This window comes from Hypomesus nipponensis, chromosome 13 (genome assembly GCF_054491055.1).
Source record: "Hypomesus nipponensis isolate SF chromosome 13, ASM5449105v1, whole genome shotgun sequence".
Classification (NCBI taxonomy): Eukaryota; Metazoa; Chordata; class Actinopteri; order Osmeriformes; family Osmeridae; genus Hypomesus; species Hypomesus nipponensis.
In genome coordinates this window covers 15,885,288-15,911,218 of record NC_140373.1, presented here as the reverse complement: position 1 = coordinate 15,911,218, position 25,931 = coordinate 15,885,288, and the positions used below count along the sequence as shown (strand labels likewise).

Genomic DNA, 25,931 nt, shown 5'->3' with positions numbered 1-25,931 from the left:
CTACTGGTTGGATTCTCATTGCTTTGGTTTACGCAATGAGTCTGTAACTTATTCATAGCAATTATTTGGAATATGCTACATTTACCATTCTCATGATAAAATACCTGGGCAATAATCCATTCTGGAAAATAATCTTCTATTTTGCAAGCCATTAGGATATTTATCTTTAAGTCAGTATCATTGACTTAATCCTCTGCAGTTTAGGTCATTTTTCTACATTCTTTCTGCCTTCAGAACATTACAAATCTGTGAGCCAGTCAGTAAAAGAAAACTACGTGAAATACAAATATTAATTCATGTGTCTCTCTTTCAGTGAAAAATAGAAATAAGAGTACTGAGAAGAGCAAGAAAAGTCCAAACATGATCAGCGAGGGAGATGCTCAATACAAGAAGATTCAAGAGGGTAAGTGATACTGGAGACATTAAGTCCACCACTGGGATCTGATATTTAGATGATAGCCAGGGATGACCCTTCTCCTCAGTGAATGGGGGTTCCCACCTCATGGCATGCAGAGGAAACTGTGTGTGTATCTGAAACAGTAACTGAGATATGCCGCACACACAAGCGAACACTTAAAAAATAACAAATGTGCCTTGTTCCTTCTGGGGCAGAATTCAATTCACTTACTTTTCCCTGAGAGGGGAAAAAAAAAACTTTGGCCATAAAAATGATGCTTTAAAGAGATGTGAAGCCACAGATGCACTGCAGTCTTTTCCGGGAATGAAAAATTGTGTTTGGTTTCCATGGATCAGTCTAACTGCTAAACAGAAGCCCGGATGCTGCCTGAATGAGAGCCAGTTTGTCTCTGGTCATGTGGAGAGTGTGGTTCTTCTCAAGGCTCCCCAGGCCTAAATGATTACACCCAAGGCCCCCTGCTGGTGGTAATGTTATTTTGGCCTGCAGCCTTGGCCTGACTCCATTCCCAACATTTCAATAGTTCTCAAAACTCAGCCAATGTCCTGCTGATTGATCATGGGTCAGGGCTAGTAATGTAATTACTTTGTAAGAGCTCCACAATTATTGAGTGATCGCTGCATTTGTTTGGAAGGCTGATGGGGGAAATGGTATATTCTCAGAATGTCTCATAGATGGATAAGAAGACAAGCATCCATTTAATATGAGTACTTGGATGCGAGACAAGATTGTGAGGTGAGTTCAATTGTAAGATTGTTTTGACATGTTGCAAAATGGTGACACTACACAGACATGGCACTTGGTTGGAAAGAAGTCCAGCGTGCAGTCATTTTCTAACCTGGCTGCAATTCTAATCTGGAAATCCTGTTTACGGTGCCATTACATAAAGCAACCAGGATAGGATTAATTGTTTGTTGCACTGTGGCAGGGATTTTAAGAGTGAAATTGGAAGGGTCTTTGAAGATTTAGATATCTTTCAGTCTGCTGCCACTCATAGATCTGTGGTTTATTGTTATGAAGAGCAAGATTATTTCAGATGTTTAAGCATAGCTATTCAGAATTAAATACGTTCAGTTATACAATTACTATGTACATTAACAATATATTTGACTTACATCATTGTGTTTGTGTAAATACTAAACAAATCAATTCCATCTATGAATTAATTGTTTCGCAGCATGGGGAAAAAAACGTTTTAATTTAATCATGATTGCATCGTTGTCCAGCTAAATGGAAAAAACGATTTATCTTTGAGCCTGACTTTGAAGTGCAGTTGTCTGGCAGGGTGAGCTCAAGCAATGATTCAGGGTGGAGTTACTCATGTAATCATTCGTGGGCAGTGCTGTTTTTTCTTCCACTTGGAATGAGCTAGAACTGCTGTTTTCATTTAGTTTTTCTCAGTGATAAAGTTTCAAGCTCCCTGCAGAACATGTTTCTATTTGTTTAACTGTTGCTATCCCTGGAATATGTATTGGTTATGTCAGAACCTCGAAAGATTCCAGTGTTTTGAACTAGCCTGATGACAAAGCCATGAGATTCTATGAACAGATCAGTGTTGTAGTCAAGACAACCTAAACCGAGACCAAGTCATGACCATGACCAGAGTGTATAAAGAAGGAGACAAGACAAAGACTGAGGGGTCGAGACCGATTCAAGACCAAGACCCAAGGCAGGGCAATACCGGGTCAGGACCAGACCACTCAAAATACACAAGCAATAGGGTTTGACTAGGTAATAAGTTAGATTTGATCTGTAACTGTATCTGAACAAAACACTTGCACTCAAAGTAGTGCCACGTGCTTATGGCCAGGCAAAACAGCCTATGCTTTTTTTTTGTTTTTCATTAGTACTCGCTCTCTTCTTTCACATCTCTCTCCCCCCAAGTGAAGGAGCATGGTATCGCAGCGTTTAACTTAACATTATGAAGTCAGGAGAGGTATGCAGCTGACATGAGTAAACATTGATGGAACATAACTTTATATTCATCATTAGCTACATTGCTTTATGTGGCCTGACTTGTTATCACAAACAAAATCTGGCAAGCAACTGAAACTAATGCCCGTCGCCCTGAAACATACAGTATGTTACATAGCTAATACTAGCTAAATCTCTTTGTGTAATGGGGGAAGAGATTTCTAAAGAGTTTTTGTACAGAGGCACATTGCAAACGTTAGGTAGCTAGCTTTGCTTACAACTTACTGTTTGAAATGTTTTCTTTCTAAATGCTGGTAAAAGTTTGATGTAGGCCTAGTGCCAGCCGTCTCAGTGAGCGTCTGTTTGCCAAATTTACACAAACTGTTTTCTTTCGGACATTATAGTAAACATATCTAATTATAGCTGATTTGGCCAACATCTTCAGACAGCCACTGTTCTGCCAATCTTCCTCATTCAGTTTTGGGGTTTGAGGAGGGGCTGATGGGTAATTTCAAATTCTAAAACTGGTTGTTCCCATTCTTGATTGTGATTGGCTATATCGCGTTCCATGCCGTTGTAAAATCCAGCATAACCTCACAGGTTGTCCTCATAACATTCTTTAACATTCCATATCACTGCGCATCGAATATTTCAAATTGAAAAAGACGGCAAAGATGTCCATCTGGCTGTTGCGTGGCAACGATTTATGTAGGAACTATACTTTGTAGTAGCGGAAGAATGACAGTTTATTATTAAACTATTTTGTTTCTAATAGTTTTTATTGATGAAACCATATCAAATATTTGTAGTAACAGTTTTAGAAAAGCAATAAGCCTCGCGGGTCCGTGGTTTACGCTGATTTTAGAACAGGTAAGGGGGTTTCCGGCACTCCGCTTCGCATCGTGCCTAACAACTCCCCTTACCTGTTCTAAAATCAGTGTAAACCACGGCCTCTTGGGGCTTATGGCTTAATTAGAAATGAGTTAAGTTATTGGTTGCATTGAAGCGTGGCGTTTTACATCCAATAACAGTAATTATATTAACAAATAAATTAAACAATGCACAGGCAATTTAGGGATTTTCTCGCAGTTGTGGTATTGCCTGGTCTTGAAATGAAATCCAGAGTCCTCTTTGTCTGAGACCGATACAAGACCGAGTAATGCGGTCGATTCCGAGACAAGACAGAGACCTTCAAAATGTGGTCGCGAGGCCAAGACCGGTCTCGAGTACTACAACACTGGAACAGATCCATCCATATGGATCCATTCAGATCCATATGCCCTACCCTTATGTTTTGATTAAAAGCATTGATATTCTGTGAACCGCTTTTCAGACACTGACAGTTTGTCTGCATCTCCATCATTAAAGCCAGATCATGTGTTTTTTCTGTGGGCATTGTTTGCCATGTTCACAAAGTTTCTGCTGGCAAGGATGGCATGCGTTTATTTGTTTATCCTGTTAGGCTTGTTCATTTGGCCTGTTACAAGGGCCAGGCTGACCCTAATGAGTTCTGATCCCTGGGTTCAAAGCTTTTTTCCAAGGCTATATTTTACCTCAGGGTGAACATGAGCTAAAATACACTTTAATACTCTAACTTGTCTAGCCTGCCAGGCAGGCCAAGTCTGTCTCCAACAAGCTAATAAGAAAGGAGGCACAACAAAGCTGGAGACTGCAATTCAAAGCCATGCATGCATAAACTGTTAAATAGAGGAAGGATGTTTGTATTGTGAGAGCCTTACCGCCTTCATCTTCCTACCCCTCCTCCAGTGTTCATATGAGGACAGCTTTGGCCATGGGATTGTGGAGCAATGGAAACCATGTGCGGTCCATGCTACATGGACAAACAGACACATGACTAAGAGGAAATACTTACTTTGAAAGCCCATAGCTGTGGTTTGGTGTAGTCTTCATGCAGCACGATCTGACCGAAAAAGCTGTGCACCTTCAGAGTTTTACCTGAAAGCACAGATCTAGCTGGGTGACGTCCAGCAAAGTCTAAATGTGGATCCATCATAAGTGAAGGGGGGGTGGTCATTGCCTTGTGATCATTATGTCACAGAGAGACAGCCATTCCATAAGATCCAACGTGATTCACATCATCCCGCTTATACCATGGTCACTTGCCGAGTATTTTTTTTACAAACATTAATTGATGTTTTCATGCGTTTTGTAATAGAAAACATTAGCCAACTCGATATTTCTAGTTCGCTCAGCTCATAGAACCAACAATGGCTTTCCTTTGGCTGAGCTATGAGCACAAAAGCTAACGTAATGCTAGCAAGATTCAAAGGCAATAACATTGTTTATTATATGGCAACGACGGTACAAGCTTTCTGCTAATGGGTAGTCATGCCAGACGCGTATTGCCCTCCTCAGCAGTCAATAAGGCTCCGTATTGCCCTCTGACGTCATCTTCAAAATGAGCGATGAGTCAGCTGCTGAGTTTTACTATCCAGATGATGCTGAAAAGATTTGTCATCGAAAGTGAGGATGAAGACTACACTCTTAATCACTTGTGTCGTTATTTTGTGTTGAAATTAAAGCCATTTTAGCAGAACCATGTTGTCCGCTTTCTATCAAAAGTAATGAGTTGCTAGGCAACACATGAAACACAGCGTGAGAAGACTGTTGAATTATATTTACTGTTTGTCAACCGAACTAACTACTAGAGAAACAGAAAAGCAAGAGTACAGGCCGGGGAAGGGAGACAGAAGGAGGAGAGAAACATATGTGATGGAGTATGTGAGACAGAAAATGAATAGTGTCTCTCTGCACAATAGCATACTCTGTTATGCGTGTGCGTGAGAGAGCTTTGCCGTATCGACCTCGCGATACGTTCCAGCCTCAGTTTGATATTTCCCGGCACTCTCGGTTAGTAAGTAGTTAGTATGGTTGACAAACAGTAAATATAATTCAACAGAAGGGATGGGTATCGTTAATTTTTATCGATATCGATACCATTTGAGACTGATTAACGATTCGAGTCTTAATCGATACCACTATCGATACTTTTCTATTTCTTAAGTAAAACAGATGTAAAATAGAACAAGGGGAACGTATTGCTCTCAGGAGGAGACTGGCTAAAAGGAGCAAATAAGCACAATGGATCCTGACTCTGGCTATATCTAAATCTGTCCACAACCTGGATGAGTAACTAGACTATGAGTAATTGGTTGGTTGACGAAGTGACATTGAACAAGCTCATCGACTTTATGAAAAGTTGAACACGTTTCAACAAAATGCACCTGATATAGCTTAATGACCAGCTAACCAAACCCAAACCTTCCTTATCCCTATTTTCTTCTGTCTCTGTTTTTGTTTAACACGATGTTTAAGCATCCCACAGAGCCATGCTTGCGGTGGCTATGTTTTGAATGATCAACAGTGAGGGGAGGAGGCTTGTCTATACTCACTCACTGTGCTCGTAAATAATTTTTGCAGTTCGCGCACACATCAAATTTTAGGGGCATATGCTAAATAGTTGCACTGTTGAGCCCTGAATTGGCTTATTATTGTCAACGACGGAGACTCGCTACGAAGTTGTGGTGCGCTCACCATAGGATTGTCCTGCAAAGGCAGCTGGAGTTTGCACCGTTGCGACTCGGAGACAGTCGAAGTACTGCTTTTTTTCTTTATCTGATGCACAACGTTGAGGTGCTTTTTCATCGCAGTTGTTTCCCCCCTTTACAAGAAATTACTTTAGAACATATATCGCACTTTGCTTCGTCTTTATCTTTGGCTTTATTATAATGTAGCCAAGCCTTTGACCGTTTCGTGCGTTCTGCTATCGTAGCTAGCAACAAAATGATAAATCAAGCGAGCTCGCTACTAAGTAGGTAGCGCTTGAGGCAATAACATTCTTCTTTATTTAGTTTAAAGGCGGTTGGCAGGCCATTCAATTGAATTTAGTCATTTTATTAGTTTATACGTTGTATGTTTGTGCACCAGCGATTTGATTTAAATAACATTACTTATGTCTCGAGACATAAGTCAATGTTACATTACTTGGTCTCGATAGCGGTATCGATAAGCTTGGACCTTATTGATATTCGGGTTTTGAGAAATTTGGAACCGGGTCCTTACAGAACCGGTTCTCGATACCCATCCCTATTCAACAGTATGTTTAACAACAAGACTAGCCAGCTTTCGAGCCATGTCATTGTCCCCAAATAAAATCAAGAATTTTATGGACAAAATAATTGGCGTATCATGTTGGCCGCAGCCTGTCTGAAGTACTGTAGATTGACTAGCGAGGTGAATAGCAAATGGGATGTGAGATGAGCGATTATGTGAAACTGACTGACTGAATTCAGTCAAATTTAACATTTTTAAACAAGGTTAAAGGTCCCATGACATGAAAACTTCACTTTAGGAGGTTATTTTACATTAATATGAGTTCCCCTTGCCAGCCTGGGTATTCTTCTCCGCCTTTGAGAAAATGAGAGCTCAAACGTTCGGTTTTGAAAATCCCCCTATAGTGTATTCACCTTGCTATTGTTATAAAGTACTTGAACTTGAAACATGAACTTATTTATAAAAATATTTGGAAAAAATAGCAAAATGTCATAAGACATACAAAACATGTGCAACAGAGCATAGCACAATATAATACAGTGCAATTAAGCCATTCAGCTAACAAGATGAACATGAGTTTACCTTCTAACCAAGGTAGGCTATACGTTAAGTTAAAACTACAGCATAGCTAACCTAAACTTAGCCTGGCTGCCAGCCCAACTTCTCCCCGCCCACAAAAAAATTTGGTCGGGAAGTTGGGTCTGGAGGGTCTCGTATTGGGAAACAACTACAGAAAACCAGAATCTGGGCGTACCAATGAAATTGCCAGGGCGGGCTTTATACGATGATGGACAGATGATCAACAGTAACGTAATCACCCACGTCACAAGAGCGTTTAAGTTGAATTTGTTTTGAACAAACAACATATTACGTTGCTCTGATTGGTTGTAGGTCTATCCAATTGAGCGAAGAGGCATTTGTTTTCCAGGCTCTTTGAAACACGCCCCGTAGTCAAAGCCCAACGGAGAGTTCTCAGACTCATATTCTGACTAGAATTATGAGTATGACAACGTCAGGCTAACTAAAACTATGTAGGCTACATAACATAAGCCATTGTAACTGTAGTGCCCACCATCTCAAACTTTGTGTGACGTGTATGACAGGTTAATAAACAGAGAGTGCATTCTTTGGATGTATTTAGAACTTCGCCGCGACCACAACGAACATTGATGTATTTGGTATAATGCCAGTTGTTAGCATCGGTGCTGCGCCTCGTCTGGAACGGCTCACCTTGAATTCTTTAAACAAATCCGGATGACGATCTTTCAGTTGCTCAGCTAAATTGGATGTATTACCTCCCTTGATCTGAAGAACAAGGTAGCATCTTCTGCATTGTGGCTTCTGCGAATTAATTATAACGCCACGGTCATCTGCCTCAAACGCAAAGTAGGCTTTCCAACCACGACTTTTTGTCCCTATGTTGTAAACAAATCGAGATGGGGCGATCGCGGCAGCTGCCATCTTGGTTTTCTGAATGTAAACATCGCCTGGAACACTCCTGAATACTGCCCCCATCAGTTCCAGAAGAGGCGCAGCACCGATGCTAACATCTGGCATTGGCGCTCACGGTGCTTCAAAAAAATGGGCATCATCTGTGTTTTGTTCAGACATGAAAATCCCTCACCTTTCGTTGAAATTCGCCGTTTTGAAACCAAAACAGGTGACCTACGTGAATCATGTAGATTCGATGAGAACGTTTTTTTTTGGGGGGGGGGGTATTCATATTCAGTGAACTGCGAACAGGTGCGCGTGTCAGAAGGGAGCCTTGCATCACCAGTGCAAACCACCATCAGAAGCTGAAAGCACCTGGCCTTGGTGAATGATGGTTTCAATCATTTTTTTATTTTTCTGGTATATCTAAGTTAAGTTACCCAGGAGCTCTGTTGACAGATTTAGCTAACGTTAGCTACAGCTTGATGAATTGAGTCATTGAACACAGCTGGAGAGACGCAATGTTAGCCAGCTAGCTAGTTAAAGCTCCGGTGGAAAATTCCAAATGACACTGACAGAAAGTTTAATTTGAGACAATAAAGTTTAATTTGATAAATATAAAGATGGAAAACCAGGCTAAGAAACGTAAACGTAATTACCTTCACTAGACAACGTGTTACAAATTGGACAAACGGCTATGTTTGTTTGTTTCAAGCTCCAAAAACAATTTCTCGCTCAAATCAGCCCAGAAAATTCGCTCACGCGCTCGCATTAACCATGGAAGTCCCTAACTAGCATCACATCAGGCACAGAATTTGCATGCATTAGCAGGGCACTTGCTGTATTGGCGTATACGGGACCGGTTCTGGTGGGCCGGTCTGGATCAAAGTCCAAGGCCTATTTTTACTCCCAGTCCGTCCCTGCCGTTCTATCAATAAGCAGACCTGCCAAACTGTACGCAATTTGTCTAGCGGATACGCATTTTGACTACAAAGTACGCTGGTACTTCTATTGGCTGTCAATCATGATTGAAGAGTAGACAAGTTAAGTTACAGCATGTCCACCATCTCTTGTGGGGGTTATGCATTAAGCCATTTGTGGTTCCCTTACCACATTGTGCCTCATATACTGTAAATGTTAGACCCAGTGACAGGCTGGCATCAAAAGGCTTGCATAATACTTAGTAAGGAGGCGATAATAATTTGACTCATGGCTTAAGTTACGTTTCTCCAGCTCTCCCCCAGGTTGGAAAAAAAGTATCTCAAAATGCATCAGATTGATGCTTTAAAATATGGAATATTACAATTTTTCTTAAGGGGGAGCATGCACCCGGACCCCCTTAGAGAGGTAATATCCTTCTCACCTTTTTCACCACTGACCCGTTTTCATGCCTGTTTGTTATTTTAGCATCGAAAGGTATTGTAAGTATCGGTTCTCTTGACATCCCTACTCCTGAGACCTTCTCCTCAGTTCTCCCTTGTCTTACTGTCCTACTCCTTGCTCACCTCTTGCTTTCTCTCTGATATACAATGATATTTGTAGAGTAGGTAAGATTTAAAGCTTTCATTTTGTAACTTGTTTGCCTTGTAATTTATTTCATTCATTTGCAATGTTATTAAATGCATATTTCATGTAACCTTACTTTGACCATTCTTGCTCTGATTCAACCCATAGAGTCAAATCACTAATTCTATTTGTATTGGCATTATTTGGTTCATGTTAACACACTGTTCAGTTTCCCATCTTCCTTTGAACCATAAGGGAATTGGTTTTGGTTGTTTGGCCAGTATTTAACCCGCTACAGTTTTGCTGACCCCTACTACGTGATGTTTCGAGCAATTCAGTTACAGTTTGGTATACCGACCATGGTGCGGTGAGTAAGCATTTATAAATGTAGCCTACATTAATTGTGTTCCACCTGGTTCTGTTGGTAGAAGCCTATTATAGTTTTTGATATTAGCTCCTGCATAAAACGAACAAAAATTGAATGGGAAACTGAAGTTAACAAATGACTTAACCTATGGGAAAAAGTTAGCGTTAACCGAACGTTATCTGAATTGAGCAAGAAAGACAAGAACGGTCTTAAAACTGATTATACGTTAGCTGACATAATTGACCATTGGCAAACTAGGAGTCCATAAAAAGAAAACAGATAAGAAACAAATATTGAAGATTACTGTACATTTAATTGGCAAATGTCTTCTCAACTCGCAGCGACCCCTTTTTGTCAATACAACTCTAACAAAAGCAGTGAAGAGACCATCCATGCTGCATCCATGCTGACTTACATTATACTGAGTTTTCAGACACAGACAGTGGAATTGGTGCGCAAATCACCAAACCGCGTTCTACAAAGAACCGTTGTGCCCCTGATCCGCCACACATTACTGCCATGAAGTTGGCGACAGAGTTAGAACCCAAGCCCCAGCAGCCCACTAGACAGTAACTTCTGTAAAAGACAAGGACACACTGAAATGCGATGTTGGGATCAAGGGCAGAAGTAGGTCTATTCCACCCACTCGCTTGTTTAATTCTAACAACAAATTTGATTTTGTCGTGCTTTTCTACGAAGTGGTCACACTGAGTCAACATGTCGGGATCTGGGAAAGGGTAGGCCTCCTCTATTTTATATGCAGCAAACGCTGGGGATACATCAGGCAAAAATACCTTTGACTTAAGACGTGCAATTCTATCTCTTATATTTACTTAATTCAGGTACTAATTGTGATATTGCTACATTCCTACTGTATTACCCGTGTTCAAAGGTTCGTTGTGGACAGTTGCATATGGTTTGTCCATCCATGGGTTCCTATGTTCCTATTCAACACCATCATCCCTTCCAGACTGGTCTCCAAGCTTGGGGACCTGGGACTAAGCACCTCCCTCTGCAAGTGGATCTTCCACTTCCTGACGGGGAGGCCACATCTGGTGAGAATCAGTGACCGCACCTCATCCGTACTGATCACCAACACAGGCACCCCCCAGGGATGAGTGCTCAGCCCTCTCCTGTTCTCCTTGTTCACTCACGACTGTGCGGCAACGCACAGCTCCAACCTCCTTGTGAAGTTTGCTGGGCCTCATCTCTGACAGTGATGAGTCAGCCTACAGAGAGGAGGTTGACACCCAGACATCATGGTGTCAGGACAATAACCTCTCTCTCAACATCAGCATGACCAAGGAGATGATTGTGGGATATAGGAGGCGGCAGGAGAAGGAGCATGCACCCCTATTCATCAACGGATCTGAAGTGGAGAAGGTCAGCTGCTTCAAGTTCCTAGGGGTGAACATCAGCAACGACCTCACCTTGTCTGTTCACATGGACAAGGTAGTCAAAGCGGCCCGTATACACCTCTTCTTCCTGAGGAGACTGAAGACGTTTAATATGGACTCAGTCATCCTCACTAACCTTTACAGATGCACTGAACATTCTGACTGGTTGCCATCAGGCTCCTGTATGGTCATTGACATAGTCACGGATCTGTAATTTTGCACTATTGTACTGTAATCCACCTAGGTTTAGAGGTTATAGGGTTGTAATAGGTTTTATGTGCATTTAGGGTTAGTATAGTGTATTATTTATTGTTATCTGTATATTTAGGAAGTTTTAGTATTAGGGTTAGTATAGTGTATTATTTATTGCTATCTGTATATTTAGGAAGTTTCACTTATTTAAGCTCAGCATAGATAAATCTAATCCATAGGTAAATCTAGGCTAATTCTAGGCTTTAGCTAAACTCACAATGGTTCCTGACCTGTAAATGTAAATTGGTATAACTTGTATTTTATTATTTAAATGTATTCATTTAGCAAACGCTTTTATCCAAAGCGATTTCCAAGAGAGAGATTTGCAAAGTGCATAGGTCACTGATAACAACACAGCCCCAAAACATTACGAGTGGCCAAAACATGAAGCACATATTGTGAAAAAACAAAATAAGTACCAAAGGGAAGAATCACAAGAGCCTGTAATTAAACAAGTTACAATTAAAAAACATGAACAAGAACATGAATAAGTGCAAGTGTACCTGTGGAAAAACAAACAACAATAAAAAATATATATCACAGCGAGTACAAAAATGTAACTCAGTCACCCCAACCACAAGATCAACAAGTCTCTAAGCAAGAGTCATTGTGATCCTTGAGGAAACTAACATTGGGTCGAACAAACCATTCCTAAGTACTGTTGTACTCACAGAACAAGTGCGTCTTGAGCCTTTTCTTGAAGGTGGAGAGACAGTCAGTGTTTCTGATGGAGGTGGGGAGTTGATTCCATCACTGGGGGGCCAGACAGGAGAAGAGCTGTGTTGAGACCGGGCGGTCTTGAGCGGTAGGACCACCAGGCGGTTGTTTGAAGAAGACTGTTGGTGGCGTGTGGGGGTGTAAGGCTGCAGGAGAAACTTGATGCAGTCCTGTTCACTGCTCGGAAGGTCAGTACCAGGGTCTTGAATTTGATACGGGCCGTTATGGGTAGCCAGTGGAGAGAGATGAGGAGCGGGGTAACATGGGAGCGTCTGGGTAGATTGTAGACCAGGCGGGCCGCTGCGTTCTGAATCCTCTGAAGAGGGCGGGTTGCGCATGCTGGGAGACCAGCGAACAGCGAGTTGCAGTAGTCCAACTTGGAGAGGACAAGTGCTTGGACTAACAGCTGGGCGGAGTGCTCAGACAGGTATCTCCTGATCTTCCGGATGTTGTAAAGGGTGAATCTACACGACCGGGACACCGCAGCAATGTGGGCCGTGAGAGAGAGCTTTTTATCCATGGTAACCTCAAGGGTCCTGGCAGAGGATGAAGGGGTCACCGTCACAGATCCCAGGGTGATGGAGAGATCGTGGGAGATGGAGGGTTTAGCCGGGATGATGAAAAGTTCTGTTTGGGTGAGGTTCAGCTGGAGATAGTGCTCGGTCATCCAGGCGGAGATGTCTGTGAGGCAGGCCATGATCCTAGCTGAGATCCCTGGATGCATGGGAGGGAACGACAGGTACAGCTGCGTGTCGTCAGCGTAGCAGTGGTATGAGAAGACATGGGAAGTGATGGGGTCCAAGGACGGAGCCCCGTGGAACACCAGTGGAGAGCTAGGGGGGCCTGACAGTTTGCCTCCACAGCAGACCTGATAGGATCTTCCCGACAGGTAGGATGAAATCCACTGGAGTGCAGTGCCAGTGATGCCCATCTCAGAAAGTCTGGAGAACAGGATCTGGTGGTTAACCGTATCAAATGCTGCAAAAAGGTTCAGCAGAATGATGACGGATGGCCTGAAAGCCGCTCTGGCAGACTGGAGGGCAGTGGTGACTGAAAGGAGGGCAGTCTCTGTGGAGTGGCCAGTCTTGAAGCCCGATTGGTCGGGGTCAAGCAGGTTGTTCTGAGAGAGAAAGTTTAACACTTGGTTAGATACAGCACGTTCAATTTTTTTTTAGAGAAGGGTAACAGTCATACCAATCTGTAGTTCTGGAGGACGGCAGGGTTAAGGGAGGGTTTTTTGAGTAGAGGGGTAACTCTGGCCTGTTTGAAGGCAGAGGAAAAGGTGCCGGAGGTAAGAGAGGAATTTAGGACATGGAGAAGAAAAGTTATGACGGAGGGGGAGATGGTTTGAAAGAGAGGGGAGGGGAAAGGATGAAGGGGACAGGAGGTGGGGCGATGAGAGAGAATGAGGTCAGAGATCTCTGCCTCGGACAGGGGAGATAAAGAGTTTAGACATTTACTTGGATCAGTAATGGAGGGTGAGAGGGTAAGAAAGGTGGGTTTAGGGAACCGACTGCTGATGTCGGCGACTTTTTTCTCAAAGAAGGAGGAGAAGTTGTCTGCTGTCAGGGTGGAGGGAGGGGGTGGGGGGATGTGGGTTAAAAAGGGTGGAGAAGGTAGAAAAAAGTTTGTGAGGGTTTGAAGCAGAGTTAATTTTGTTCAGAAAGTAGAGGGTTTTAGCACCAGTTATGTGAGAAGAGAAGGATTTAAGGAGGTAGTGATACTTATCAAGGTCCAGACTGCCTCGGACTTGCGCCATCTCCTCTCAGCTGCCCAAAGGGTGGACCGTTCTTCACAAATAACATCCGTAAGCCACGGGCAAGAGGGTGAAGATTGTGCAGGCCTGGTTGACAGGGGACAGAGATAGTTAAGAGATGCAGTTAAAGTGGTTAACATGATGTCGGTGGCGGTGTTAGTGGGGTGGGACGAGAACTCGTCAATGGGAGGGAGGGAGGATGTTACAATAGAGGAGAAATGGGAGGGGGACAGGGAGTGGAGGTTGCGACGGAAAGTTACAAGGGGAGCGGAGGTAGGAGGAGTTGGAGGGAGAGAAACAGAGAATTGGATAAAGTAGTGATCAGAAATGTGCAGTGCGGTTACAGAGGTTAAGTCAGTGATACAGTTTCATGTCAGGATGAGGTCTAGCTGTTTGCCTGCCTTGTGGGTCACCGGTGTGCTCAGCAGCATGCAGCGACAGCCTGCGTTCCTTGGAGGTGGATGTTGAAGTCCCCAAGGACTATCAATCCGGGAGGACGCTGAGGAGCATGTCCAGCCTCTCCACAAAGTCAGATTGTATTGCTGTTTAATTTATATTAAGTTTATTTTGGACCCAAGAACACATTTTTGCTTTAATTGCCATTTTCATCTATGCTAGATTATATGTTTGTGTCCCTCTCATCTATCAAAAGGGAGGACTGTTAGTTTTAGGACACTGTCTCACGCATTTCCATTTGTATCCAATCCTACTCTCACAGAAAATTTTGTTGACCAAGTGCTGTGCTCTAATTGTTTTTGCTGTAACGGGACAATAACTTAAGTTGCAGGAATATGCTAAAAAAAGGCACGTCTGCATGCCAATGCAAAGGTTCTTCCAAGTGATCATCTGAGCAACAGACATGATCCAAAAGTGGTCCTTTGAGCAATAGCTATGATCCAAAAGTGATCCTCTGAGCAAACAGCAAGGACCAATCTCAATACTGACCTGTCTGCAATCAAGTTATTTTCTCTTATGGGTGCAGGTTATCACTAGCCTGACGTTTTCATACTCATAATTCTAGTCAGAATATGAGTCTGATAACTCTCCGTTGGGCTTTGACTATGGGGCATGTTTCAACCGAACTCGTAAAACAAATGCCTCTTCGCTCAATTGGATAGACCTAAAACCAATCATAGCAACGTAATATCTTGTTTGTTGAAAACAAATTCAACCCCAGCGCTCTTTAGTGACGTTGTTTGACGTTGTCAAGTTGTCGGAGTTTTTTGGTTGTGCTATTCCCCAACTTGAAAAAGGGACTGAGCTGTCTACATGGAGGTGTGGGTAACTGGATTCCACTCGAGTTGCTGAATGACTGAGTCCCAGGCAGTAGCTATGTTTCCACTCTCCTTTTTATTTCCATTAGTCACTCAGCAATTGGCCATTTAGCAGATAGGTAAAAAACCTTCAAAGACAAACATAAAACACGCAAGTTTTCAGCAAAATGCACACAACAGTACACAAACACCACCATGCGCAAAATACTGATTTCAATGACTAAAAACACAAACCAACGATGCAGGAGGAAGTAAGATTTAAAGTTCATTCTCTCACCGGCTGCCTCTCCAAACTTGTAGACTCAGATCTCGCACAACACTCCACAAACAGCAGCACGGTTTGCTGCCGTTTCAATTACTCTCTCGTACCTGCTTGGAGCCCAATTAGGCACCTAATATCCTCCTCTGCGTCGCGCTGATTTGACCTTGATTGACTTCAGCTGGTTAATCTGCTGCTCCCGATTTAAAGTGAAAGCGTCACCACCCTTTTTTTCCCCAGTTTTCCCCCGTGTATACACAATTCTCTTAAAATCCCACAAGTGAAATTCTAAACCCACAGTTTGACTCAACAATTACGTTACTATTGAACATCTGTCATCATTGTATAAAGCCCGCCCTGGCAATTTCATTGGTCCGCCCAGCTCCTGGTTTTATATAGTTTGTCCCCAATACGAGCACCTCCAGACCCAACTTCCCGACCAAATTTGTGGGCGGGGCTAAGTTGGGCTGGAAGCCAGGCTAATGTGTAACTAGATAGGGTACAATTTCTGGGGAAATTGTAGGGTGTGCTCGCTGGCGTTGGTTGCAGGTGGGTCCATCCCCTTAAGTTTTGACACCTACGTTGTCCATGTTGTCCAAATATTGACAGATCCTTATGGGTGGGAAAAGAAACAATAAAAATGTAATAAATATATATATGAAAGAACAATGGTTGTGCTCGCCGAAGGCGTGAGCACACCCAATAAGAAAAAGGTAGAAACACTTAAGTGGCTCCCCAGCTTCGCTGCTTGGCCACCTATAATAATAAGAAAAGGTAGAAACGCTTAAATGGCTCCGCAGCTTTGCTGCTTGGCCACCAATAATAACTACAGAGGGTACAATTTCTGGCGAAATTGTAGGGTGTGCTTGCTTGCGTCGGTTGCAGGTGGGTCCATCCCCTTAAGTGTTTCCTTTCTAGTGATATTTTCAAGCATTTAGCTAGCCTACTCATATTGCATAATTCATTAAGAATTGAAACAAGCAGTATTTCAGATGGAATCGCAATTCAAACAGTACTATTTGCTAACTAAAATATGCAAAAACGTAAATAAGCTTGACATTTATTTAGGTGGAAATAACTAAAGTGCCGGAAATTAGAATGTTTCTTTTGAAAAAGTCTAGGCTGTGGTATTGAAGACAGCGACGCACTACACAAGTTTGAGTTTAAATACATTCTTTCATGTGACATTACTTACTGAACATGCAAGTCTTGATTTGCTTAAATGTACATGTGCTGTTAGCACACCACGGCACAATACGATACTTGCTGTGCAACAGCAGCACATCTATGCACGTTGTATCCATGTGTCGTTGCTAATGTGTGCTGACGCTGTGATGTAGCTAGCACTGAGTTCCCTTTGTTTGCACAAAGTACTTTTTGCCACAAAAACTTAAGTTCAGCCTAAATCGTGCAACGGAACGTAAATAAAAAGACAAGCAACTGCTTGCTACCGTTGCTACTGAGACGAAACTTTTGACACCGACGTTGTCTATGTAGTCCAAATATTGAGGCATCCTTAGGGGGGCCAAAAAAAACAAAAATAAAAATGTGAGAGAACAATAAGAAAAGGTAGAAACACTTAAATTGCTTGTAATGGAAGAATTCGAGTGGCACTGTGTAGATCTGAATAGTCAAGGGATATGGTTTTAGTACAATTTATTTAGACTATACAATTACATATGATTAAACAAAGCTTTGCTGATCAGTCTCAACAAAGGAGGTGCTATCCACACAGATCGTTCGCAAGAGTGATAAAGGACAATAAGGAGAGGCTCCCTTATATGAACAGATACCAGATGATGGTCACCATGATTGGTCAGGACTGGTCAGTGACAGTTTAGGATAATAAAAACCCCCAGGCCAGTGTCCCATGTTGGTGCAGTTTCTAGTTTCTACAAACAGAATGCCTGGCTTGGCCATCTCCTTGGCCAAAAGATCAGGTCAGGTCAGCACTGTCCAACCCCCAAACCTAACTAAGACCCTCTGGATCTTAGTTAGGCATCTTAAAACAACACCATAAATACCTTAAGACAATCTGAGTGTCCCTTCTACAGAGTAAACCGCATCACAGAACCTCAGTTTCTGTCTATAACAAAGGAACGTACTTTTTACCGCTTAAAGAAACATAAATATTGTAACTATGTCAAAAATTGCCATTACATGCTCCGCAGCTTCGCTGCTTGGCCACCAAAAATAATAAGAAAAGGTAGAAACACTTATGTGGCTTCACAGCTTCGCCAAAAATAATAATAAGAAAAGGTAGAAACACTTAAGTGGCTCCGCAGCTTTGCAAGCAGCATGAGGTGGCCAAGCAGTCAAATGATCCAGAAAACATTTTAGACATCCTCAGAAGAGGGTAACGAGTACATGCAACAAGTTTGGCGTGAATCCATCAAAGATTTGCCGTCTTCAAATTTGAATCGAATGCAACACAACAGAAAGTTGTGTCGTATTTGATTGGCTGTACCGGACAAACGGTTTCGAAAATCTAAAATAATTTGGATAGTTTGTGTGAGGATTACATTGACTATATACAGCTTGACTACAGGTAGCTAGCGACTGTGGTGTACTTGGCTTCCTTTGCAGTGGCTGACAGTCTCACTAAACAGAGAATCAGAGACATGACATGCTCATCGGCTTTGGCTGGATTCGAACCTCTGACATTGCCAGTACACCAACTTATCATTGTGAGCTAATCTCAGTGCTGGAAATCACAGGGTTCAGTTACTGGGTAAAAATATAAGCAGTTTTTCCTGTGGCAAGCGGTTGTCAGATTTGGCCCAACAGCTGTAATTCAGTCCTATTTTGACATGTCAAGGTGATTGTGGTCTAAAGATAATCTGTCCCAAATTTGGTGAATATTTCATACATTTTGTAGGAGGAGTAGGGCAAAAACGTTTTATTAATTTATTCAAAATGGCATCAATTCAGCTGGTATTGCAAGTTAACATATGTCGGACACGGGATCGCTCCCCTAGAGGTTAGAGGACACATCTACAAAGCACAATAAATCTGACTCTTCTTGAGTATAAATCCCCCGAGAATGAAACATTACCATGACCATTATACCACTAGACAGCTACTGTGGCATACCTGGCTTCACTAAACAGATTAACCAGTATCATGACATGCTTGATGACTGTGGCTGGATTTGAACCTACGACCATGTACTTCAAAGGAGCCCGTCTTATCCCAGTGAGCCATTCTCAGTGCTGGGAATTGCTGTGTACAGTTATGTATACAAAAGTAAGCTGTTTCTCCTGTGGCAAGCGTGGTCATATTTGGCCAAAATTTAAACAGCTGTAATTCAGTCCTATTTTGACATGTCAAGGTGATTATGGTATGAAGATAATCTGTGCCAAAGCTGGTGATTATTGTATATATTGTGTAGGAGTAGGGGAAAAAGTTGTATTCATTCATTCAAAATGGCCACCAACAATGATTCTGCTCAAAACAAACTGAGTGGAAAAAAAGTATGGTTTGAAGCCCTAATGCTAAGACTGTACTAATGAGTGAAGTCTGTAATTCCTCTGTCATAACTTCCCAATGTTGAAGTCTCCAGCCACAATGTGGCAGCAAGTGACTGGTTTATTTAAAAGAAGACCTTTAAAAGAAAGCGTTGTGACTTTGCTATGTTACTGAGTTAATGTTGTTGAGCCCATACAAAAAGTGAAAGAATATAAACCTCAAGTAGATGACATGTACACTCAGACATAATCAACCATTTCTCTACAGCCACCACCTGACTGGTGCGTGATTAATGTCATCATTGAGGTTGTAAAGTGACAGTTGATCATGCTCTAAACTTGCGTCAAACTGGGAACACATTTTAACTTTCTTCCATGCACATGGACAATCCACACAACAATGACAAACACATCAGGCCATAGATAACATGTCATGCAAGACTTCAATAACATGCCTAGAAACACCTACGTAAAATTATAATAACGATTGGAATTAACAGATTCATCCACAACAGTATAAAAGTAGTACTGAGCCATACATAGTTTTTTTTCTTCTTTTTTTCATAGAATGCCCTCCGATGGGACTGGAGACACTGAAGATTGATGACTTCCAGCTTCACGCCTCCACCATGAGACGCTACGGGCTTGGAGCTCACAGGGGTCGTCTCAACATCCAGGTGGGACAGACCTCTGAAATAGCAACCAAGGTTGCAACTAGGTTTTAGTAGTCGCCTGGAATACTCACTGAAAAAAAACAAATCAATTAAGTCTTGGTGGCCTGTAATTGTGTAGAGATATCTCAATGGTCTTATTGTGCAAAGATATCAATAAAATGTCATACTAATTGCTTGGTTCCATTATGATGGCATACAGCTCCCTTTTACATGTCATGGCTTTGCAGACTCTAGAGAAAACAACACTGTTGCCATAAAATCTGGGAAACATCCCCAAACCTCATAAAGCGGATTGGCAACTGGGAAAAGAGGTATTTCCTGTTAGTGCGAGCTGCTCCTCAGAGGAAATGAACTAGAGTGTACTCTCCAGTTTGCCTCATCATCATCTGGAGTCAGCACTGCCAGATTTTGTACATTTCATTCCACACACGCCATTTAATGTGTTGTATCTGTTGAGGGACTGACAAACAATGCCTTGGTTGTAAGCTGTCATGATGCTGTGTGTGTGTGTGTGTGTATGTGTGTTTATGTACACAGATAAAACAGATGTGTCCTCTTGATTCAGGCCAAATGCATTATCAAAACAAATTATTTTCTTTTCAGTGTTCAGATTCTAAGCACTGATAACAAAGGACAAAACACCAGAGACAATCTTTGCTGTTCTCTGTTTTGCCCATTTACAGTTTTACACAAGATCATTCCATTTATGTTGCATTTAAATTATCTTATGTTGAATAGAAGACTTGATCATGTAAAATGATAATATTCATCATGATTATCACCTGACTATCATCAAACCTGATTTACTGAAAACCTGTTTGGAAGACTAATTAGGTACTTGGAGCATCTTAACAGTTGACAAATTTCAAAGTGTGATATTTTCAGTGTCCTGAACAGCCATGGTAGTCTACATTAGAGGAAGATAAACAATTAGTCCTATTTGTATAGTTTTGTAATGTTCATAAATCCACATGTGTCAATTTACTTTACAATGTATTGGCTGCTTATGAAGGTTATAGCTTTCACTGCCCAGAACAAAAAGCCTAATGTGTTCCTTTGACCAAAGCCCTGTCAGTTTTGAGTAAGTTTCCCCTCTGATGGTTTGAGCAAAACGTCCCAAGAGTGGTTAGTGAAAAGAATTAAGGTGCAGGTCTTTTTCTCATACCATTGACTTGAGTCAGTGGTTCTCCAACTGTGGGGTGTGATGCCACATGGCGGCGGATGTGGGAGCTATTGCAGGGTAGATACAGGGGGAAAGAGAAGTGCATACGTTTTTTTACGGAGATTTAATAAAAATCGGGAGGAGGTAGGAAAAAAACAATCCCACTTTAAACTGAGAGTGAGAAAAATGGAGAAAGGGGTCTAAGGTGCTTTTCTGTCTCTGGAAGGCTGCCCTCTATGAAGATGATTTGTATGACGGAGGCTGGTGCGCAGGGAGGCTTGACCCTCTGCAGTGGTTCGAGGTGGATGCCAGAAGGTTGACCAAGTTCACCGGGGTCATCACGCAGGGCAGGAACTCCCTCTGGTCGTGAGTATGCTCGATGATGTTTGAGAACACGTTCAGACTCAGGCCCGGTTACTGACAGCAAAAGAAGGGTGGGCTGGCAGATATCCTGGGTGGGCAATTATGGCCCAATTATAAGGGTTCTTCTGGTTGGAGGAAACCAATTGTTTTTGTTAGTATTCTTATTATTTGTCCTCTTCTCCATGAAATGGCTCAATAGCTCAAAAAGTCCTGGACCCGATCTTTTTTAAATATGGCCCAATGATACAACAGGTCACTCACTACTCCCAGACTGCTATTGGCTCACGTACGCCCATAGGTGGTGCTATAAGCCACACCCAAAGTCTACATGATTTCCCCAGTGCCCCCTTACTCAAATGCCTGAAATAGGTATCCATGCCTTATTTCTCATGGGGAAGAAAAAAGCCTTAAGGACCCATAAGGTCCGCAATGATGGATTTTACTGTACTGCAAATTTTTTTGAAAACCTTAAACATTTATCTCCTCTTAAACTAAAGGTCCAATCGATTTTATTAATTTTTTACAGATTTGTAGAATACATGTCTTCCTATAAGATCAAGTTGAATAAGGAATGCAATGCAAAATGGCTGAAAGAAGTGTATTTATGTAAATGTCCAAATTGCCTCAATATCTTTGTGTCAATAAATCCAATATAATTTTGACTGATGTTTTTTCTAACCTTATTGGCTTCAAGATAAAATCATTCTAAAGGACCATGCTCAATTTCGAGCAATTTTACCTTGAAATGTCACCGTTTCTTAACCTTTGTCCCAAAGCTGACCAAAGCTAATACTCTGGCCTTTCTATTCATTACATTTAACAGTTGGTGTGTAGCAGAGTGGATCGAGAGACTGACTTATAACCTTATGCTCATGAGTTCAAATCCCCATTTAGCCTATTGTTGTTGGCCAAACATGAAGTCGTTTTTCTCTCTTGTTCTCCTACAATTGAATTTGTAAAATATTTAGCGGAGGAACCCGCATCGCGGCTTGGAGCTGTATTTATATACATTATTTAAAAATATATATATAGATTATGATTCTCCCATTATTTTGAATAGGAATGTAAGTTTGTGACAAAATGCTAACTGCTGCAGTAGTAGTTGTTGTAGATTGGTTAAACTCACTCGTTTTGAGGCCATCCGTGAAATATAGGCCTATTCTAGATGAAACTCACCACATAGCAATTTTTGCTTTGTGTTATAAGTATGATTACTAGTGCTGTCAGTTTAACGCGTTATTAACGGCGTTAACGCAAACCCAAATTAACGGCGTACATTTTTTTTTTGCGCGATTGACGCTCTTTTTGGCCTTGCAAACTTTACAACTACCGACATTAGAAAAACTACAACACCACACCGGATCTAGCTAGACCGGAAACAAAACAACAGGCATGCCACACACACTTGTTTGGCTTGCGAGCCGGCTAAAGAGTAGTAGCAGAGCCCGTTTACGGATATTAGACATTCTCTGAGTCTGGTAGTAGGCTATCTTAATGGATGCCAATAAGATTCTGAATGGGAAGTTTACTTTTAAAAACTTGCCAAATGGTTCCATTGAAAAGACCAAAGTGATCTGTGTGTTTTGTCGTTGTAAACTGAGCTATCATCGCAGCATGTCCAGTCTGAAATACCACTTGATGGCCAAGCACACAGCTGATGCGAATTCTCCGCCCCCTCGTCAAAGCCAGGCGATTGCAATGTTGTTTTCAATAAAAAAATATTTGCACAAAGCAATCCGAACCACTTTTCCATGTTGAAAAGAGCATTAAAATTTGAAAAAAGAATGGGACCAAAATAAATCAAGGGACATTTAGAATAGATAAAAATGTGCCCCAGCAAGTTAACTATGACATTAATGCCATTAATCGCGATTAAAAAATTTAATTGTTTGACAGCACTACTAAAAAGTCGAGCAGGGCAGCTTTCAAGAGATATGGGAATTCTGCTTTTAGCCAGCTGGTCTGATTATTTTTCTGATTTGTTTAAACTGGCAATCTGAGTGAGACTGCGTCCCATTACACTGTTTTGACGTTAGCCTCAGTCAGACTTGCTCACTGGCAGTGTGCACAATGTTGTATTTCACTCCATTCTACACCAGAAACGTCAGGGAGGACTGCCCAATGTAGATACGAGCCTAATGAAGTAGCCAGCTTCTCTGATTTCTTTAACCGAGCCTGTTTCATTCGTGATTTGCCTGAGAAAGCGACCTTCGTTAGCCAGGCTAGTTTTGCCCGATCACTTGATCAGGCTATTTAAGGGTATCGGGGTGAAGTGACTATTGTGCATAGACAAATGAAACGTGAATGTATTTGTCCAAAGGTCAAGAGTCCTCAAAAAGTTAATATCGAGCCCTGCAATCCAGTGGCTAGAGATATGATGACCTGATCGACACTCCAAGTGTAAAAGACCAGGGAGAAGTTCGTCTTTTGCAACCGACATGCGCAGTTGAGCCTGTTTGACAGTTGTGTGACGTAGGGTGATAATTGGCTAGGATAGGATGAGAAGGTGAAGCTATGTCAATCCAGATGTACATAGTTGGAATAAGTGCACCTTCACGGCTTTCTTAAACTGACCGTGGTATTGATCAAAGACTGATGCAGAAATGGAGAAGACACGTGCGGCATATTTTTCACCCGCTAAGCAGCAACTAATTACGGAAATTGAAGCATATAATATGCTAAAACAGAAATACGGCTGTTGTTATTCAACATAGAGAAAAGCCTGGCAGACAATTGCGGACCGACTGAATGCGTAAGGATTGAAATATCTAGCCTACTTACTAGGAAAGTTGTACACTCTGTTTCAATTGCTTTTAATATGCTTGTTTTATGTGTTGGTTGTATTTATGTATCTGTGTTTATGTGCTAAATGTGCTGGTTTGTCTGCAAAGCGTCTTTGAGTAGCCTATCATGTAAAGCACTATGTAGGGGTGGGCAATATGGCCGAAATCTTCTATCATGGTATGAGTAATTGTATATCACGGTTACGTTATATATCACGGTATAGTAATTGTTCTGTAAATTCTATTAAGAAATGGTACAAAATAACCATACCGTACTTCATCATCACACTCGATTATTCATTACAAACAAAATCAACTGCCTCACATGAGACAACACTTCAGTTAAAAACCAATGACTCAAAAAAGTTACGAGTAGCGTTCCGATTGGCTGATGCGCAGTCATGCCATCCGCGTGGTTACCTACCGACAGCTCAATACGGATCCGTAATGCCCTCCGACGAAAAATGAGCGAAAGCTCGATTTAGCCTACTTTGCCTTAAAAGTGAGCAGAGGGAATCAATTTTCCTCAGGAAATGTACCCTAAAGTCAAGGCCTCATTTCAAACCCTTATTCACAATGCAAGAATATGTTTTACAACCATATGCACAAATCACTATAAGATGTTCTAATTCTAAATATATTTATACAATTAATGTTCATACAGAACAAACATGACTGGACAAAAAAGATCCTGGCAACAAGTCAAGATAAAATATAAAAACATTTTGCAGGCTGGTAAGTGCCTTAACAGTTTGTAAATGGTATGTCATTACTTACAAGATGCCTGCAACATATTTGATCTAAACTGATTTTAGCAGTTAAGAAGAAGGCTCATTTGTCTGGCACTGGGGGGGTGGGGGACTCCAGGCTTCACCCCAGCTGGGGAATTGTCTCGTCTTAAACCAAGGAAGGCTTGTGATGGAAGGGATTCAGGGTGGGACAGCTACTGACCACCTGCAAAAACTGCCCTCTTCATACAAGGTACTTGCAGGCCTTGTGTGTCCAGCAACACAGTTACTCTCCTGCCACCAGACGAAGATCCAGTGAGTATTTTTCATTAAAAGCACATGGCTTGGCACATCCTGTCAATACAAAGTCTATTCAATATGGCAGGGGTAGGAACTTCTGCAGTATGGGAAAGGGCTTCGGCAGCTGATGATGAGGAGACTGTGTCACTGGACTCCAGAAGGCCTGAGGTATCATGTAAATCGTATGGAAATGCATATTTAGCCCATGATGGATGAGAAGTCATTTCAGTTCAGTTTATTCTTTGCTCCAGAAGGGCAATTTGTATGCAGCAAGATGGCATCCCATGAGAATATACAAGTCAAACAACTCAACAATTAACACGATAAAAGTCAGTTATATAGCACTCATAATATATATATTTGTAACTGGTCCAGACCAGTAGGCTACAGCCTGACAGCCAGCCTGGCAACATTGTAAGTATGGGCTAAAGGAAATCTAAATCATGCACAATTCCTGCTGTGCTTATCAATGGGTGGTTTCCAGAATTCACAAACTGTCAGATGTCTCTAATCAACATCTGAAAAAGCTAATTGAGCTGGCAGATGCACAGATTGCTGTCAGTAAAAGTCTCCAGGATCTGGACCTTGGTATTGAAATCAAGAAAAAAACACAGAGGAAACTGTATCTGGAGATAAAGAAACTAGAAAAATAAGTGACTTCAATCCATACTTAAGCATATCTGTAAAACAATGTATTAACCTCTCACGTCCGAAAGCACGTCTCAATATCAAAGCTTCGTTATCCAAAATGTCGTTCAGAAATGGGCATGCCATGGTGCAGAAAGACACACAGGTGAATGGTACCGTATACTAATAAAAAATAAAGGGAACACTAAAATAACACATCCTAGATCTGAATGAATGAAATAATATAATTAAGTACTTTTTTCTTTACATAGTTGAATGTGCTGACAACAAAATTACACGACAATGATCAATTATTTGAATCAAAGAAAGTATTTAATGAGAATTTTATTCATTCAGATCTAGGATGTGTTAATTTAGTGTTCCCTTTATTTTTTGAGCAGTGTCTATCGCCTTCATTACTGACTTCATTGAAATCACAGTTGCAACTTCATCAACCATTTCTAA

General features: G+C 41.6%; 1 protein-coding gene across 1 annotated transcript in view; it reads left to right on the top strand.

Moving 5' to 3' along the window:
* Positions 1-25,931, top strand: part of LOC146260420 (inactive carboxypeptidase-like protein X2) — a 147,593-nt gene that overhangs the window by 2,206 nt on the left and 119,456 nt on the right. Inside the window, 3 exon segments of the mRNA XM_084669881.1 lie at positions 314-403; positions 19,397-19,506; positions 20,892-21,031. Coding sequence (XP_084526007.1) covers positions 314-403; positions 19,397-19,506; positions 20,892-21,031 — 340 coding nt within the window.